Genomic DNA, 13,662 nt, shown 5'->3' on the forward strand with positions numbered 1-13,662 from the left:
TCCCTCCCTTCCACCCATCCCCGGCCCCATCGCACCCCCTCCCACCTAACCCCGTCGCACCCTTCCTCTAGCCTCGACCCACCCGGCCCACCTCCCTCTAGGTTCGGCGGATATATGCCGAATGGTTTGTAGGTGTTCGGCGGGTGGCTGTCGAATGGTTTGTGGATGTTCGGTGGGTGGCTGCAGAAGGAAACTCAAATTTTCGGCAAACCAGTGTCGAACGAAGGAGAAAGCAGAGAGAGAAAGGGAGGGAGGGAGGGAGGGAGGGAGGAGAGAAGAGGAGGAGGTTGGGGGTGAGGTCGGGTGCTGCTTGTGGTGGTCGGGTGAGGGAGGGAGGGGGCTGGGTGGGTGGGTCGGGTGACGAAAGGGCTGCTGAGGGAGGGCTGCGTGGGTGGGTGTGATCGGGTGAGGGAGATGAAGGGGGGGTGTGTGTGTTTTTTTTTGGTCTGTTGATGGGGTGTGCAAAGGAGAAAAAATGGAGTTGGTTTTTGGGTGTGAGAATGAGAGATGTGTCTTTTCTTTTGATTTTTGATTTTTGATTTTTTTTTTTTTACAAAAGGGTGTGCAAAAAGAAAAAAAAGAGTGTGCAAATAGCAGCCCTCTTTTTGAAAACACAATTTACCAAACACTAAACTGTTTTGTTTCACAGCTATTTATTTTCACAGCATTACTAAACACACTCTTAGTCTTTGTGTTTGACCATCCTGATGTTGCATGTGTCAATAGATTCTTCTATTGTATATTAGACTGTCACTCTAGTGAAAAATTATTGTATATGACTGTAATACTACGTGGCATAATAACGTGGTGTTACTAATCTACTAAAATTATAATACGTGGAAATTTTAAGGATTTTTTCTTAGATTTTAGGGTTTTTCCTAGATTTTATGATTTTAGAAATTAATTATTATACACGTGTTATAATTTGAGTGAATTAGTAACACCACGTCATCATGCCACGTAGTGTTACGATCACGCATAATAATTTCTCCACTATTGTATTGTTATTAATCAAAATTAGGAAAAATAGAGTTTAGTCCTTCCAATATTTTTTTAGAGAGTTGCTATTTGCACACTTTTTTTTTCTTTTTGCACACATTTTTCTCTTACACACCTCCTACCATCTTCTAAAATTTAAAATTTCTCTTTTACACACCCCTCCCATTACCAAAATACCCCAACCTCATTAATCTCACAAAAATTTCTCACTACACACCCACCTAATCCAAACACTACACACCCCACCCCAAATATGAATTTTTAAATTTAAAAAAAAAAAACAAAGAACAAAAAGAAAATGTTGAAACCAGCCCAGCCCCTCCCTCAGCCTCTGCCATCCCAGCCCCTCCCCCTCCCTCACCCACCCCGACAACCTCTCTCCCTTCCCCTCCCTCACCGACCACCTCCCTCCCACTCTCCTTCCCTCACCCGACCACCTCCATCTCTCTCTCTCTCCCTCCTCCCCGCAACACCGACCCTCATATTTCTCTCTCCTCCTCGCAGCACCTCCTCCTCCCCCGCAACACCAATTTAAAAAAAAAAAAAAAAAGGTGGCAGGTGGTTCGGCAGACCAGTGCCGAACCCATCAGTTTCATTCGGCAGGTACCCACCGAACGAACCAGGTTTGTTCGGCGGTTACCTGTCGAAAGAAACCGACGGGTTCGGCACTGGTTTGCCGAACCACCTGCCACCTTTTTTTTTTTTTTTGCTATTTGCTTGGGCGAGAAAAGAGAGAGAGAGAGAGAGAGAGAGAGAGAGAGAGAGAAGAATGTGGTAGTGGTGGTGGCTGTTTTGGCTTAGGTAGGGGGAAGAAGAAGGTGGTGGTGGTGGCTGTTTTGGTGGTGCTGTGGTGGTGGCTGTTTTGGTGGTACAGGGGCTGGGGGGGTCGGTGCAGGGGCTGAGGGGCTAGGTGGGTTGGGTGGAGGGGGGAGGCCGGAGGGGGAGGCCGGGAGGGAGGGAGGGGTGGGTCGGGTGGAGGGGCTGGCTGGGGGAAGGTTGGAGAAGAAGAAGAATGAAAAAAAAAAAACAGGGGAAGGGGGGTGTGAACGAGAGAAAAAAGAGAGGGAAAGAAGGGGGCTGTATAGTCTTTTTTTTTTGTTTTGTTTTTTTCTTAATAGGGGTGTGCAAAAAGAAAAAAGAGGGTGTGCAAATAGTAGCCCTCTTTTTTTATTTGAAAAAAACCTCATGACTTTTTTTTTTTTCAAATATAGCCCATATTTTTCTAAATAAAACCCTTTGATTATTGTCTTGTCAAAAAAATATGTCATTATTTTGTATTTTTTTAGGTGCATTCATGGTGATTTATTTGGACCAACAAGGACCTCTTCATTTTTTGGTTTTCGGCATATGCTAATTCTTGTTGATGATTTTTCACATGAGTTTATTTTGTAAAGCAGAAGTCTGATGCCCTCTTTAAGTTCCAAGAATTTAAAGAAGCTGTGGAAGGTGTTCTTGGCTTTAAGATTAAACGACTTCGAACTGATAATGGTGGGGAATTTGTCTCCGATGATTTCTTCAATTTTTGTCGAAAGCATGGTATAAGAAGATAATTGTCTTGTGCTGAGATGCCACAACAAAATGGAATCGCTGAGAGGAAGATTAGGCATCTGACAGAGACATGTAGGAGCTGGTTACATGCCAAAAACTTACCCAAGGCCTTATGGGCAGAGGGTATGATGTGTGCAGTGTATGTGGTCAATCGATTGCCTTTAAGTCTAAACAATTTGAAGACTCCTTATGAGTTGATGTTTAGAGAAAAACCTAATGTAAAGCACTAGCTTCAAGGTGTTTGGCTCAATTTGTTATGTTCATGTTCCAGTTTCATGGAGAGGAAAGCTAGATGCAAAGGCGAAAAAATGCATTGTTATAGGCTAAGATGATATGATTATAACTGGAAGTGATGAGAATGAGGTTGCTAAGCTATGGGCAGAACTTTCTATTCGTTTTGAGATGAAGGATTTGGGTGAGCTAAACCATTTTCTTGGTTTAGAAGTGAAAAATTTGCAAATTGGAATTTTCTTGTCACAAAAGAGTTATGCTAAGAAGCTGATTGGTAGATTTGGGCTGAAGCTTTCTAAGAAACGGTCCACTCCACTCGATACAAATGAGAAGCTAAGACATGATGAAGGTTCACTTCTCCTAGACCCTAGGCGGTATCGTGCCTTTGTTGACAGTCTTCTATATTTGACAATATCAAGACCAGATATTGCATTTTCAATTGGTTTTGTGAATCAGTTTTTGCAGGAACCATGAAAACCACATTTGGAGGTTGCAAAGAACATTCTGAAGTATGTTAATTGTTCACTTGATTTTGGTCTTTTCTATAGAAAAGGTGGTGAGTTTATGTTGTAGGGATATGCTGATGCATATTTGGGTGGAGACTTAGACCAAAGAAATCCACTTATGGATATGTTTTTCTATGTGGCTCTACAAGTGTCTCTTGGTGCAGCAAGATACAAGATTCAGTATCTTTGTCTATAACAGAAGCAGAATACAAGGCTGCTACACTTGTCGCACAAGAGGCTTCGAAGACACATCAAAGATGTCTACCTAGCTATTCACAAGTCAACTACTTTGTTTGGTGACAATCAAAGTGCTATCAAGCTTGCTTCAAATCCAGTGTGTCATGCTAGAACAAAGCATATTGAAATTGAGCATCACTTCATTCGTGAGAAAGTTCTTGATGGTACAATCAACAATGTGGAGGTGAGGAGTAAGGATAATGTTGCAGACATATTCACCAAGGCTCTCTCTGAAGGACCTTTTGAAGCTCTTCGTGCAAAACTTGGGCTGGTTTCCAAAAATCAATTTAAGAGGGGGTGTTAAGCTTTAAAGTTCCTTTTTGGAAACATACAACATCATTTACTACTCTGTTTTGGTTATGTGGCTCTAGGCCTATAAGATATTATTTAGTTTATTTTATAGCCTAAGCTAGTTAATAGGTACAGCTGCTTTTGGAAGAGGCTTTTGGCCTGCACCTTAAAAACTAAAAAGACTGTAGCTTTTTCTCTTTTGTACCAAGTTTTTCATTACAGCGACAAAGTAATTTCTCTGGAGCTTTTCTCTTGTTCTGTCTTTGATTTGTTCTTCTTTATATTTGGTTCTGTGATCTTGGGCTACAGAACCTTGGTGTCTCTACTATTTGTTTTTCAAAAAGATGAAACCAACTTAGAAAACTCGCTCTTTCTACTCGGCATTGGACATTAATTTGCTAGCTAGTCCTTATTCAACATACATTTCAGGAAGCTAATTATGTAGCTGATGATTTTCCATCAATGAGTTATTTTATTTCAATAACAACTGTTTGACTTTCTCATTTTCCTCCCATTGTCTTTCAAGCTTATCGTGGCTTAATATAAATAATCTCTTTATTTTATTATTTTAAGATAAATTTATAATTAATATTAAATATATGTCTTTGTAAGTAACACTCTAGTTGTTAGAAAATGATTATTTTTGTGTGGATTCAAGTCACAAATAACTGAACAAGTAAAAGAATTTATGGCAAAAAAAAAAATTTATCAATTATAAAATGTATTAGTGTTAAATACAAAAATGGTTCATGAACTTTATACTGATTCTCAATTTAGTTCACTAACTATAAAAAGTGTCAATTTGAACTACGAATTTTTCAAATTGTACCAAAGCAGTACAAACGTTAATTTCTATCCGAAAATTAACGAAATTGGTCACATGTAAATATGATGAACATACTAAAATGCCTCTGAAAATGTGGTCACTTACTGTGCATATGATCAGTTTTCGTTAAATTTTATGATGTAAGTTAACGTTTATACTATTTTAGTATAACTTGAAAAGTTTGTAAACTAAATTAATATTTTTTATAATTAATGAATCAAATTAAAATTTATTGTAAAATACATAAACTATTTTTGTATTTAACGAAAGAACTTTCTGGAGTAGCCGAATAGGAGATGAGGAAACGTATAGTACAAAAACAAAAGCGTTTTCACTTGAACATCTCCTCCTACTCTGTTTTGTCCGCCGTTTACAACCCGAACCCGAATCCACATCCACAATCACCCAGTCTTTCACAAGAATGGCCGAAAACACTGAAATTGTAAGCAAAGAAGAAGACCCTAAAGGACCCAGAAACTTGTTCTCACTCTTCCCCAAGTTCAAGCTTCAATTTCCATTCTTCAAGCAAGAGCCAGAATCAGCGGTGCCTGTTCAAGATGAACCAAGAAAAGCAATAACTGGAGAAGAAGGAAGTGGAAGTAAGACTCAGAAACCTGACATTGTGAGCTTTCCGAAAGCGCAAGTTGCGGTTCCTCCTCCTGTGGCGGTTGAGAATGAAGAGCCTGGAAAGACTTCCAATCCTATTATACTTTGGCAGGTATGGCCTTTTCGTTTTTGTATTTTTTTTAGTTTAAATTAACATGAATTTATTTTGGGGTTTAGATAAAAAATGGAGGGAAAGAGAAGAAAAAAAGAATAGAAAAGAAATTGAACCTTGTATTTGAATCTGGGTTTCAGTCATGATGCATATAACTTGAGTTTCTTGTATCCTCTTGTTTGAACATACAAGTTTGTGTGGACTTAAATTTCTCAGACAAAATTTGGATGCATCATGCTGTTTGTTTGAACTTTTGATTACAACAAACAGAAATTGGATAGGAAGGGTTGTAGAGGCTTTTTAGCACGCAACTGCGGACTCACAACACTCGTTCATGGTTTGATTTTGTTTGTGCACAAAAGCTTAAAACTCAGCTTGCTATTTGTTTGTTCTCCAGCTCTATCAAGAAACTCAAATTTGCAGTAATTATTTACTTGATATTGTCTGGTGAGACCTTGTTCCCACAACTGGTTGCTTGGAATAGAGGTCAGTCTATATGTGTTTTAAGTGGTTAAGTAGCCTAGCTTAGTAAATGTATGGCATTTTGAGGAGGGTTAGTATGGAAAGGGTGAGAAGATCATTTTACTTAACAGTGGACTGATTAGGGCTTGTGGTCTTTATCTTATGGGAGCTCCAGAGGGATTACAAATATTTTATGAGGATTTTTGTTTGAAGGTTGGTGATGACACAGTCGTGTCCATGTGACATGATGATTATTTTAGAATAGTGGTTAAAGGTCTCAGGATGAGTCCTGAGGTATAGTTCAAAAAGATGTGTAGGGGAAATGGTCATGGAATAATTAAGGAGATATAGGAATTGCATGGACATAGTTGATTCAACCTATGGTATGGCCAATAGGTGAGGTAATAATGTCAATGATAAAGTTTATGGTACATTATTAGTGGATGGTGATATGTTACCAATAATTTGAATGATTTGTGTTGAACAGTCAGTCCCTTCAACCTACCATTTCATTATCGTATGGAATGTAATTATGGTCAATTACTTTTCTTCTAAGGAGGCAGTGGGACTTGAAACTTCTGTTTTAAAGGATTTGATAATCGTGAATTGGATGAACTTTGCATCTCTTGTGAGACATCTAGATTATGTTCATGGTCAGCTGAATCTTTGCATGATTTAGAAAAGTTCCACTAGTGGTCCTTAATCCATAAAAGCTCTCAGATTGATGGTTAAAATTTATCTTTCATGTTACAAGGAAGCGCATGAAGGAAACACAGAACAATAACAGTTGGAATTGTCTTTCATGTTTTTATGAACCTACAGTTGACACACACTTGTCAGTCTTTGCCTGATGGTGCATGGTAATCTAAGACAATGTGCACTTTTTAAATTTGAAGATATAACTCCCATCTCTTTTAGTTCTCTCGGGTTCACATTGTATACATTCATTGAGGTGAGAGGCCGGCACTCATACTATGTGAATCTGTGTTTTGTCTTCTGCTGATGTGATGAAATTATCGTAGTTGACACCAACTTTGTGGGATTTATGTAGAAACTTGCCGTTCAATTCAAATTTTGAAAGTTTCGTGTCCAATCCATGAGTTACAAAGGTCATTGGCTTTCTGTCCATTTTTGTCGAAAAAAACTTTTCAATGAATTTTTTTTTCTCCATCTTGTTTATTTTGTTTCTGTATTTTGAAAATTTCCTTTCTCAATTCAGATTCATTAGTTTCTTCATAGTTTCTACTGATCGCTATTTAGTATTGGGCACATCTCATATCAAATTTCACAATCACACTGATGAACGTATACTCAAAATAGATGAGGAAAATGAGATAGGCTTATAAATTTTTCAGGGTGTCTATATACTGTAGGTGCAAACTATGTATTGTTGGGGGTTCAAATATCATGTTGAAGGCCATTGATGTATCTGAGATAACATGTTTGTCAAATGTGAGTTAAAGAAAAGAAATGATGAATAAGAGGGGCTATGGATTTGGTATTGTATTTGGCCGTCATCCAAACATTTAGTGAGGACAGCAACTGTTTGGTTGATACGTCTTTATGTTGACTTTCCTTTCTATTCAGTTCCGAATTTCTACTCTTTTTAATTGATTATATAAGTCATCCTTTTCTCAGCTTGCCCTATGAATATGAACACCTTGGTTGTGGCTTCTATGGCAGATGGTTGAGTTTCATTACACCTTGTTTCAGCTATGAATATGAACAGACTGAAAAGGAAAAGAAAGGGCTAGACCCTGCGAATGCCCTTCCAATTTAAGTGTTACTTATTTCCTTTAATTATTTAATGAATTTACTCTATCTACTTTCAGGTTTATGCTATTGGAGGGTTTCTGGTTTTGAGGTGGATCTGGGCAAGATGGAATGAAAGAAGGGATCAAAAGGGCGGATCTGATGACGAAGGATCTTCTGTTGATGAATAGGTTTCGCATGTGCCATAGTTAACCACTCGAAATATGGAACATTGAAAATGCAAGTTATTTTATGGATTCTTAATATAAAATTAGTACATGAAAACATAATATACATTGTTGTGGTTAGTAAAGAAAGTGTTTTCCCTTTGATTTCCAGCCTTCATTTTGTCACTATTAGCTATTAAATTAATGCTTTTTTGATTTGGTTCTTTGTTCATACAACTACATTGCAACACATATATTTACAGCTACAAAGCCTGCGCTGAGCAAACTACATTGCAATTTATGTATTTCTTAGGCTTCACAATCACAAGGTTATGTTGCATATTTTCTACTGGTGATCGCACATAAAAAGTTGCATGGTGGTTGGATGGTTTTTAATTTATTTATTTTTTGTATCTGGTTTTTCATTTGGTTTGGTATGTGTACTGTTTCTGCATTGTTTTTGGTACATTAAGATGAGATTGAACCCAAGGAATAAAATTTCGAGTTTCGAGGAAATTTCGATGGAAATTTCGACGGAAATTTTGAAGATTTTTAAATTTTGACAGAAATTAGATGGAAATGACGGAAATTACTATCAAAATACGGAAATTTTGAATGAAACTTTACCATATGTTTATTTAATATATTATCTACTAAATTGATAAAAAAACATTGAAGAAATCAAATTATATAGTAGGTTTCATGTGATATAAGGTGAATATAATGCGCGCTGAAGCAAATACTGTTAAATAAAATTAGTATAATGAATAAACAAAATTAGTATATTATTTATAGTGTATAATTTAATTATACACTAAAATCTAAACCCTAATACTTTATATATTCTATATACCCTAATACTCTTTATACTCTATATATTCTATATTTTTAAGGATATTAGGTTTTAAGCCCTTTAGGATACTTTTAATTATTTTTTTATATAGAAATGTATTCAAGTTTAAGGTTTAAAATAACTAAAAGAAATCTCAAACTTTTTTTTTTCTTTCCAATTGCCCAAAAGCCCTAAACCCCTCCTCATTTTTTTTTTCTTTCCTTTTTTTCCCTGTGCCTCTTTCTTCAGTCTTTTTTTTATTTTTTATCTTTCCTTCCTTTTTTCCCGTGTCTCTTACTTAGCCAAGCTTTGTCTTCACTAAGTGTAACAACCCAAATTTTGGCTTATGGTAATTTTGTTACTTAAAATTTTCAAATTTGTTTTAAGGTTTGTTTAAAGGAATTAAAAATTTCTTTAAATTTATTTTAATTAACTTAGACCTTTGGTTGTGGTTCTAGAGCTTAGTTGTGTGGAAATGAATTTTAAAAAATGAAAATTTAAGAATTTGACGATTATTATTTTTTCAGAATTAAATTATAAGAGTAGGATTTTTCATAATTTTTTTGAAAGCAATTTGACTATTTTGAGATTATAGAAAATTAGTACTCATCAATACGAGTTTGTAGAATTTTTCGGTGAATTATTTGGAGTTTCGAGCTATTTTTGGTGAATTTCTGAGGTTGGAGAAAATAGAAAATATGAAAATTTCGATAATTTCGATAAATTTCGATAAATTTCGGTAAATTTTGATAAATTTCGGCGAAATTTTCTCGAAAAATTATTAAACATGTGTTTCGATTTCGACACCCTAAAAAAACGAAATTTTTGACAAAATTTCGCCGAAAATTTCGAAATTTAATTTCTTGATTGAACCCATGTGGCTTGTCTAAATCTTAACTTTGGCCCCACCTTTTCATTTGCACTTTGGTATGGTATTTGTAGGACAGATACCATATGATCGATGTGATCATATGTATGAATAGATCAAACGGTTTAAAATTTATATTCTAGTAATGGAGAATTGAACTTGAAGAAGCCATCAAAACTTAAGGATTAACCACATCATTTTTCTTCTTTCTATACGACTATACGTTAAGGGAACATGTCATTTTTTTTTTTCTTATTTTCTATAAAATAGAAAAATAAAAAAGAACGATCAATTAATTAAGTGGTGAGGAAAGTGAGATAATGAGTTAAGATTAGATATGTAACATATGTTTAATATCTATAATAAACTTTAAAAATAAAAAATAAAGAAAAAGAAAAATTTGATTTTTGTTTTTTTGGTTAAATTAAAAATTAATTAATTTTTGTGAGAGCAAGAGATTTGTGTAACTGTGTAAGTGTTAACGTGTAATCAAACGTTTGGTTGAGGTGACGGAACCGTTACGACTGAGGACGACACCACAAAATCTCATCATTCACCATTTCACCCTGAAGCTCCCAACTTCATAACTGATAACCCTCCGTTCCGTCTCCAACGTTCCGTCACTTAACCCCAAACGCCGTCGTCTCCTTCTCTCTCAATCCCAAACCCTAACCCTAACCCTAACCCTAATGGCTTCCTCCGACGACCTCCCTCTGATCGACTCCTCCCACCTCCACGCGCCCACGCGCCCCCGCGACACCACCAACAATGGCGATTTCTTCCCCCAACCCTTCCCCAACGAATCCGGCCCAAACCCGAACCCGACCCAAAACCCTACCACCGCAAAACGGAGCAATTACTACTACAAGAAATTCAAACCCTCCTCCGCCGCAAACCCTAACCCTAGCACCACCAGCGCCACCGAGGCCGAGTCCTCCAGCGGGCCCGAAACGGCGTCGTACCGCGCGGACTATCGAAAGGACCGCGAGGAGTGGAGCGACACGGCGATCGCTTGCCTTCTAGAAGCCTACACCGAGAAATTCAACCAGCTGAGTAGGGGAAACCTGAGAGGGAGGGACTGGGAGGAGGTGGCTGAGATGGTCAGTGAGCGATGTAGGAGTGGCGGTGGTGGTAATAAGTCGACGTACAAGAACGTGGAGCAGTGTAAGAATAAGATTGACAATTTGAAGAAAAGGTACAAGGTGGAGCTGCAGAGGGTCACTAGTGGTGGTGGGTTGGGGGTCAGTCACTGGCATTGGTTTAAGAAGCTTGAGGTTATTTTGGGGACTTCTGTTGGGCCCAAAGGCGGCGGTGGTGGTTTGGATGAGGAACGGGGAAGCAGAGCTAATTGTAGTGCTGCTAAGCAGCCTAAGAGGTATTGTAAATTGTAGTAATAAATGTTTGGTTCATGTTTGTTGTTGAATCAATTATTTTGCTTTGTGGGGTTTGTCATTTGGGTAAAATAGTGAAATGGGGTGCAAGAAAAGTTGTGAATTTTCATGTGTTTTTAAGTGAGATTTATAGGAGATGAAATTATAGGAGAATGTGAAATTTATGAAACTGCTTGAACTTTTTTATCTTTGGAGTGGAGGTAATGGCACTGCTTTCATGTTTCGATATTGTTACTGGTGAAAGACAATGGCGAAAGTAATTTATTATAGGTTTTCTTGCTCAAATGAGTCAAATCAGCTTGTTGGGTGTGCTTGATTAATGATTATTGGTTTTCTTTTCCAAAACAAAACATCTTCATGGAGCGGCAGATATTTCTATTGGCAGATACACGCCTGGCGGCGCTGCCTTTGCAAGCATCCTGAAATCCAAATCGATGCCAAATCTAAAATGGCCTAGAGTAATGTTTAAAATAACCGGGGCTGCATTAGCTGGGGACTGCCAGAGTATTGATCCTGAGGTGCAAGCTTTGGATGAAATGTTATTGAATCTATAATATTTGATCACTTTGTGCAGAATAACTGAGCGGTCTTATTTCTGTCATTAGGTGGCAATGCAGATTGCTAGGGAAGTGGCAATAGCTTGCCGCCTTGGGGTGGAGGTATTTCCTAAACTTGCATTAGGTTTTACTTCCAAACCTTGATAGTATAGTTACTTTCTTTTTTCGAATTAAAATTTCTGAATTCTGTTCTTTCTAAAGGTGGCAATCGTTGTTGGAGGCCGTAATTTCTTTTGCGGAGACACATGGGTGTCTGCTACTGGATTGGATAGGTCTACAGCATACCAAATTGGGTAATGTCCAATGTATTGACTAATTGTGATTTCTGGCTTGTGTAGTCTACTTTTGTTCAATTCTTTGGCTGAAATATCATCTTAATTATGTTCTATATGATCATGAGCAACAATGTGCAATTTCTGTTTCTGATTCTATGAAAGTGGAGTTATTACTTCCAATGTCCACATTATGGTCTGTCAACTTAGTCATATTTTTTTAGTAGCCCAAATTTAAAATACTTTGTTACTTCATCAAAACTAGTTTGGTCTACGTAAAAGGGGCCACTTTTGATATAAACATTTCGTGGATGTTGTGTATTGGATGTGTGCATTTGGGTGGAGGAATTCTAGGGGTTTTTAGAATTAGCTAGATTTTGCATATGCTGCTTGTCTGGAAGGAAAGCAATGTGGGCATAATTCAGATTTGCCTTATAACCTGTTTTTAAGTCCTTTATTTGCTTGCATCTTTGCATTTATATCTTAAGGTCCTTAAAAAGGAATAATGATTTAATATACTCATCCTTAAATTTCTTCTGGTACTTGCATTCAGTACGATGGCAACAGTCATGAATTCTGTACTACTTCAATCAGCTTTAGAGAAGGTGGGCATTCAGGCCCGTGTCCAAACAGCATTAACAATGCCAGAGGTTTCTGAGCCATATAACCGGCTACGAGCCATTCGACATCTTGAGAAAGGAAGAGTTGTCATATTCGGTGGCATTGGTGCTGGTACAGGAAATTATCTCTTCACCACTGATATTGCAGCAGCCGTTCGAGCTTCTGAGAGTAAGATTCTACCCTGCCCCCCTATTGATTTGTTTTCTGATATCCTCCTTTCTTTCAACCATGATGTGCTCAGTGCTCTATATATATTTTCTGGTGTCAGTTAATGCAGATGCAGTCCTCAAGGGTACAAACTTTAATGACTTATATGACTGTCATTCTGGCAACAGCAGTGTCACTGTTGATCATATTTCCTATAGGGAGGTTGTTTCTAGAAGCATTACCTCCATGGACATCATGGCTATAACGTACTGCGAAGAGAATGGAATTCCTGGTTGGTCTTATTTCTTTCCTATTTACTCATGTGTATTTCTTTCCTATTTACTTTTTTACTAAAAAAGTAAATATGCTCTCTCTGTAGTTGTAATTTTTAATTTGCTGGAACCCGGGAATATTTCAAGAGCTTTATGTGGAGACCAGGTTGGCACTTTGATTGATCAAGCAGGAAGGATTAGTTGATGCATATGGAGCCATCCATTCTGATGTTTTCAAGTGCGGTGCAAAATTATAGGAAGAACCACTGGTCTATAGTTCTGAAAGGAGATCAGGCTCAGAGGGGGAACGTAGAAGGCCATGCAAACTTTTGAAAAAAAAAAATTAATATATGTTGTACTGTTGTAGATACCAATGTGTTGAGCATATTTGTTGTTTGTAATTACAATTTTTGTCTCTTCTATTCTATTATTTTTGTGAGCATTACAATTAAATTACATGTCACATAACTCAAACCGCACAACATCATTTGGATATTTATTTTTTATGATTATTGGTAATATAAGTTTGTTATTACTTCGTACTTAATTGATTAAGATCGAGTTTATTTGAACTCAATTATTTTGAATCTTATTCTTAGCTCAACATTTTGTATGTAATTTCCTCCCTTCTCCCACATTTGTACTTGCAAAAAAAAAAAAAAAACTACAGCAATTGATAATTTATTCTTGTAGTTTCCTTTGTTTGAAGACCATATTTCTTTAAAGCCCAATTTCTTAAATAAAAGTATAAAACCCCTCTATTAAATCAAAGAAAATTAATATTTAAGAGCTAGGTATTATACAAAGAATCAAAGATAATTGATGATTATTATTAGTGCAACAAATGTGTAAAACACAGTTCTAACAATAATTTTTTAGCATGCTCATAATAAATAAACTCTAATTGTAAATATCTATATAAATTCACAAAGTTCTTATGAATATATTTTGGGTATAGTGTCATT

The 13,662-nt window shown here is 36.9% G+C and overlaps 2 protein-coding genes across 2 annotated transcripts; both read left to right on the forward strand.

Moving 5' to 3' along the window:
• The first annotated feature begins 4,938 nt into the window (after positions 1–4,938).
• Positions 4,939–7,908, forward strand: LOC147291231 (uncharacterized). The gene is made up of 2 exons (XM_086237675.1): positions 4,939–5,356; positions 7,651–7,908. Exons 1-2 carry the CDS (start codon positions 5,060–5,062, stop codon positions 7,759–7,761), a joined length of 408 nt encoding a protein of 135 aa, XP_086093801.1. The 5' UTR covers positions 4,939–5,059; the 3' UTR covers positions 7,762–7,908.
• A 2,111-nt stretch (positions 7,909–10,019) lies between these two features.
• Positions 10,020–13,220, forward strand: LOC147291232 (uncharacterized). The gene is made up of 7 exons (XM_086237015.1): positions 10,020–10,812; positions 11,214–11,346; positions 11,434–11,487; positions 11,587–11,678; positions 12,211–12,446; positions 12,547–12,717; positions 12,805–13,220. Exons 1-7 carry the CDS (start codon positions 10,127–10,129, stop codon positions 12,900–12,902), a joined length of 1,470 nt encoding a protein of 489 aa, XP_086093141.1. The 5' UTR covers positions 10,020–10,126; the 3' UTR covers positions 12,903–13,220.
• Positions 13,221–13,662: the final 442 nt, after the last annotated feature.

Source organism: Dryas octopetala, chromosome 3, assembly GCF_963921425.1.
Source record: "Dryas octopetala chromosome 3, drDryOcto1.1, whole genome shotgun sequence".
NCBI lineage: Eukaryota > Viridiplantae > Streptophyta > Magnoliopsida > Rosales > Rosaceae > Dryas > Dryas octopetala.